At 42.7% G+C, this 5619-nt stretch overlaps 1 protein-coding gene across 1 annotated transcript; it reads right to left on the bottom strand.

Annotated features, from left to right (window-relative positions):
* Positions 1-1043: 1043 nt before the first annotated feature.
* LOC120991056 lies at positions 1044-3555 on the bottom strand. The gene is made up of 10 exons (XM_040419949.1): positions 3410-3555; positions 3253-3327; positions 3041-3124; positions 2747-2767; positions 2362-2376; positions 2188-2271; positions 1951-1998; positions 1556-1630; positions 1284-1384; positions 1044-1097 (listed from the first exon to the last, which is right to left on the bottom strand). Exons 1-10 carry the CDS (start codon positions 3552-3554, stop codon positions 1044-1046), a joined length of 702 nt encoding a protein of 233 aa, XP_040275883.1. The 5' UTR covers position 3555.
* Between the last annotated feature and the right edge of the window lie 2064 nt (positions 3556-5619).

Genomic DNA, 5619 nt, shown 5'->3' with positions numbered 1-5619 from the left:
AAAAGAAAATCTATCAGTTATTTGATATTTGCTACTTACATGTCAGCTCTGAGTGAAATGTGTGCACAGATCCTCCAATGTTTCTTCTTACATTAGCTGCTTATCAGTCCACTGACATTATAACATGTCTGGCCTTGTAATATGCGCCAAATTTATCATGAAGCGTTCAGTATTGTGATAAATCTGGAGCATCCAGTGACTGCCTGGACTAAGTTTACACTGTGTAATGTGTAATATTTATCTAAAATACTACGCCTGTTCCACAGAGTATCTTATAGATGCTACCTACCATATGCCAGCGATCAGCATGATGGTGACGGAGCCGGCCACAGATATTGCTATGAGGGAAGCATTGTTGTTCTGTAGTTCCTCTAGAAGTGGCGGCTCAGGCGCTGTGATGTCAAGCACATCAGGAAGTGTAGGGCGAGGATGGTATTTTTTTGTCGCCTGTTCCGATTCGCTGATAACTAAATGAAGAAAACAATTACATTAATAGTTAATTCCATGAAGAGAACGATAATGACATTGTAGTGTATCTTATACATGAAAGAACATGAAATATATGTCAGAATATCAGAATCGTCTGCATCATGGAGGCTCAGAAGCACTGTCAAAACCAAAAGTGGCTCCAAAATACAGAAATGGCTAAAATCTTTCCATTATAGGTTTTTTCCTTACAAATACTAATGTAAAATAGCCCCACATTATAGGTGACAATTCAGATTTTCAGAACTAGATCCTTTCTCACTAATTATCACCCACAAGTAGATATGAATCCCGTGTATCTAAGAATTACCGCTCAGCATAGTGCCAGTAATAATATGTCCTTACCTGCCACGTTATAGGTGATCTTACTCACTGGCACCTCAGAGTCCAGGATGGTGGTACACGTGTACCGTCCGGAGTCCCCCATCTGTACGCCCTTGATCACAAGATAGGGCTCCCGGGTGATTTTGGGATTGTGTTCACGAGGCTATAGAAAAAATATGGAGAATTATCAGAGCCTCAGATATCACAACTATTTATAATATAATATTTGTAATTTACATAGTCATATCATTAAGACAAAAATTTAGAAAATTGCTGATGATAATTTGCTGACATGACAGAAAGTCTGATTTTAGACCATATTGAGCAGCCTGGTGATGATATTGGATGAAAGGACTTTCTGCTAAGTGATTTTTGAGTAATGAAAGGAATACGTTTGGGAAGCGCTGCCTTAACATTATGGTCGTATAACTCAAACTGAACAATCTCCCAATTTTACCCTGCATTGTACTTACCAGGGTGAACACGTTGTTATAGGTGTCCTCCAGCCTTGCGTACCATTCAAAAGTACAGTCCAGAATTAGTTCTTCATATTCTGGGATTTTTATATTTATCTCTAGAAAAACAGGAAAATGAAAGAAGATATTATAGAAGTAATTGTGTAGATATTCTGTCCTACATTTAGGGGTTGTCTCAATAACACGTCTCCTTCTATAAGACCTAATAGGAAATACGGCCATCATAGAGGAGACTGATAGTAACTGGTTATATTCTGCTATCTCCTCACCTCCACAGTTTACAGTCTCTGCCAGGTGAGACTTGTGATCTTTACATGGAGAGCAGGACCGTCCAGTTTTCAGATCTGAGAAAAGAAGAAAGAAATGAAATGTGAGCCGAGCATTAAAGACACTTATAATATTAGAATAAATATGATAGTCATGTGCTGGTATCTATCACCCCTCTGTCACCTGCACATGGACAGGATACTGTACAGGCTGCCACAAATCACCCTTCTAGCCTTCTTATGGACTGAATCATATTAATGTAAATATCCTCCTGCTTTGGGAAGTCTGGTGTATACCAGTGACTGGTATATTTAGTGTACGGTGAGGATTTGGGGTCCTATATATTTACTAATGTACTATATGAATGTAGATATAAGAATAGAAACTTCTACCTTACCGAAACATCTGTTGGAGGTGCACAGGCAGCTGCATCTCTCCAAGTAGTCTGTGAAAAGAGGAGACATCATATAATAGTCAGCGAGTGCTGTGTAAAGTGCCTATGTAGTGCTGCTCACCTCTGTATAATAGGCACAGTACCCACAGTTTACACACACTAGTGGGAAAGGTCCATTGGCATGCATTATATAGTGTAATTCTAGTTACTCTGGCCTATGATAAAAATCTTATACTGTACCTTGATTTTTTGGAGGGCCCCCGGCGCAGACAACCTTCTCCTCGGCGCAGGTCTGACAGTTGATGTAGGTTTGCACCATTAATCCTGGGGAAATGCACTTGTGTTATAACCGTCCAATCTTATAGATAATAATAATAATGACAAGAAGCTGAATCTGGTATAAAATGTACTTACCACAGCTGTCTGCACCTGAGGAATGGAGAAGAAAGAAGACATTACTGACCGTTCTCATTGTCAGACTCAGAAACCTCTAATCTCTGGGTCTCCTTATTATTACATGATGTCAGTGCCTCTGTGTTCGTCACTTTGTTTTCTAGATTTCCATTGACAGAAATCTCTGAGCCGCCCCCGAACGGTCCGGGCCTCTATAGAACGCAGCAGCTCCTAGTGCAAACATTCCTGGCAGCCAATCAGGTGCTGGCTTTCATATGTCCAGTACAGGGTAGGAGATAACAGCAGTGATCTGATTGGGTCTACATTACTATTACTACAAGAGGCCTGTGTGTGTAATACATTTATATGTCATATTATAGCAGGTGTTATATCTAGAAGAACTCACCTTGTTTATTTGGACACCTCCCTAAAAGTGAGAAATGAAGAAAAGCAGAATTACTAATAGAGAACAATAGAGAACAGAAATCCCCTGTATATGAGGGCTCTATCTATAACCCTGCAATAATACAAAAGAAAACTGCACGCATAGCAATTCCCAGTATAGAACATTTTATTACAATCGCTCCCTCCTGTCACTAGGCTGTAGGGAAAGGAAAACAAGTTGAAAACATCCTCTCTGACAACCTACCACACACGTAGAAGATAAGTACAATGGTAGACAGAAGAAGATTCCACTTACGTTGGTTTGAGTCCTGGACGATAACCTTGAGCTTTTCTTTGAGTCGCTGGAAATGGAGTCCAATGATGTGAAGAAGCTGGATCTCTAAGATATATAAAGAGGAGAAGAATGAGAGTCCGATCCCCTCATCTATCAGTCTGAGCCCCCAACACACTAATTCCTATTAATAAGAGAAGTAGAATTTCCACCTACGTATAAAATATTGTACTTACCCTTAAAATCTATATCCTGGATGACGTCCACAGATTTTTTATATTCAGACGCAATTTCGGATATAGCATATTTATCTGGAAGGAAAATAATGGTACAATAATTATCTATCTATCTATAGATTATATGAAATGGAGATAATAGTAATAATATAAGTACCCAGTATGCCGACTTCATCCTCAAGGTAGTTCAGGACTTTTTTCTCGGTGACTTTGGCAAACCGCTTGATGTTGACATAGGCTTCTATTGAGTCAATGTCATCGACTTGGCTTTTGATAAAGGTGTTGAATTCTTCCATAGCCATTTTCCCTCTGGAGTCGCATGGTATGCAACAGAGAGACTGTCCGATGAAGACAGATGTTACGAGCAGTAGAAGCCACATGGTCTGGATAGAACCAGACATTTTTTGTAAAATCGCTTCCTGTAGCAAATAATCACTAAGGACGCAAGAGAGCAGAACTATGTCCCACTGAGAAGACAACAGCACTGCACAGGTTACAGCATCAGGCGCCGGTTAAGAGACAATGTCTTTATGACATCATCAGAATATGCAAATTAGGCTCTGAAACAAGCAATTGGATTGGTGGAAAATGGGATTATGACATCATATGCAAATAATTCTCTGGAACGTGAGATGTTTGAGGGAGTAAATAAGTATGTTCACTTAAAAAACATTTTTTTTTAAGCCACAACTAATACATATCATGAGATTCTTTACAGAATATACATATCAGGCATGGGTAACAGAACATGTACCACCCGTATATTCCACTGTATGATGTTATCGGAATTTGAAAATGAGGCTCTGAAACACAAAAGTTATTGGATTGGTGGAAAATGTAATTGTGTCATCATTATATGAAATATGCAAGTTATGTTCTGCTAGTGCTGGGCAATATACCGGTATCCACAATATAATGCAGTATTAAAAAACGGCAATATGACGATATCATCGTTTCTTAAGTATCGTGGTATTTAATGACATCATAGGGGTGGGCGCTTCCATTATAGGTAGGTATGGAAGACCTATAATGAAAGCTGGTGGTTAAGGACTGACTCACGTGGTCTTCTCTTAATCTTGAGGCTGGCAAACGTCAGAACGTAGCTGTCTGTGTCACAGCGACATCACCTAGCATATGGGCGCCGCGGCTGACTTCACAGCAACTGCCAGTGCGGAGCTAGGCTGATGCTCTGCCTCACTCCTGTGTCCTGCTGCCAGGCTGCTGAGTGGGGCCATCATCTGTCAGTCAATGCCAGGGGCCTTCTAGCTGCGGCCCCCAGCTTCAGCCTGCCTCACTTGTCCACCCAGGCCCTCAGCTGCCCTGGACTGATGGTGGTACATGCTGCCCAAGTAATATACTGTATATTCAGGGGCGTAGCTAGAAATGACTAGGCCCCATAGCAAAAAAAAAACTATGGGCCCCCTCCCGGATCTCCCACCCCCACATACCTCTCAGACCTCGCCGCCACATCCGCAGGTCCTCATGCACTTACGACGGTTACGTGTAGGACTGAGCACAGACAGTTGGTCACTGGCAACGCATTTGTGCCAGTGTAGGAAATGTATGACTCTAAATGTCTGTGTATTTAAGTAGGACTAGTCAGAACTGCCACCCAGACTGCGGGACCACTCCAGGGGTCAAGTCCTGAGAAAAAAGTGTGGGAACTCCCTCAAGATCTACTGCCACCCCTCCCCCCTCAGAAAATTCAGTGCAACATAAAACATAAACAAAAACTGGAATTTGCACTATACTGTATGTCTGTTCAGACATAATTTGTCTCTTTCATATTATAAGCTCCCCTTATATATAATTTACTTACAGTTCTGAAGACTCAGGGGTGCTGACAGGCTTGGCCTCACGGGTGCTGGCAGGCTTGGCCTCACGGGTGCTGGCAGGCTTGGCCTCAGGGGTGCTGGCAGGCTTGGCCTCAGGGGTGCTGGCAGGCTTGGCCTCAGGGGTGCTGGCAGGCTTGGCCTCAGGGGTGCTTTGCAGGCTTGGCCTGAGGGGTGCTGGCTGGCTTGGCCTGAGGGGTGCTGGCTGGCTTGGCCTGAGGGGTGCTGGCTGGCTTGGCCGGGCAGAAGGCGTGTGGGAGACTGTGAGGCCTTTTTTCTCCAAGCTGCTCCGGAAAAAAAATATTTTTCATTATACCTCAGGTCAGACCACCAATCAGACCCCCAATGTTAATCAGACCTCAGCTAACAGCCCCAATAAGATCCCCAATGCTAATAAGACTCCAATAAGACCTCAGATAACACCTCAGCTCAGACCCCAATATGAATGACCCCCAATCAGACCTCAGATAAGAGCCCCATGCCTCATAGCAGCCCCCAGTAGCCTCATAGCAGCCCCCAGTAGCCTCTCCATCAG

The sequence above is a fragment of the Bufo bufo genome, chromosome 2 (genome assembly GCF_905171765.1).
Source record: "Bufo bufo chromosome 2, aBufBuf1.1, whole genome shotgun sequence".
Lineage (NCBI taxonomy): Eukaryota > Metazoa > Chordata > Amphibia > Anura > Bufonidae > Bufo > Bufo bufo.
This window is presented reverse-complemented; position numbering and strand designations above follow the sequence as displayed.

Coding starts and splice junctions, on each gene's coding strand:
- LOC120991056 (XM_040419949.1), bottom strand. CDS start 3,554: ATGGCTATGGAAGAATTCAACACCTTTATCAAAAGCCAAGTCGATGAC. Junction 3,125..3,252: donor CCAGGATATAGATTTTAAGG/GTAAGTACAATA, acceptor TATATATCTTAG/AGATCCAGCTTCTTCACATC. Junction 1,631..1,950: donor CACCTCCAACAGATGTTTCG/GTAAGGTAGAAG, acceptor TTCTTTTCTCAG/ATCTGAAAACTGGACGGTCC.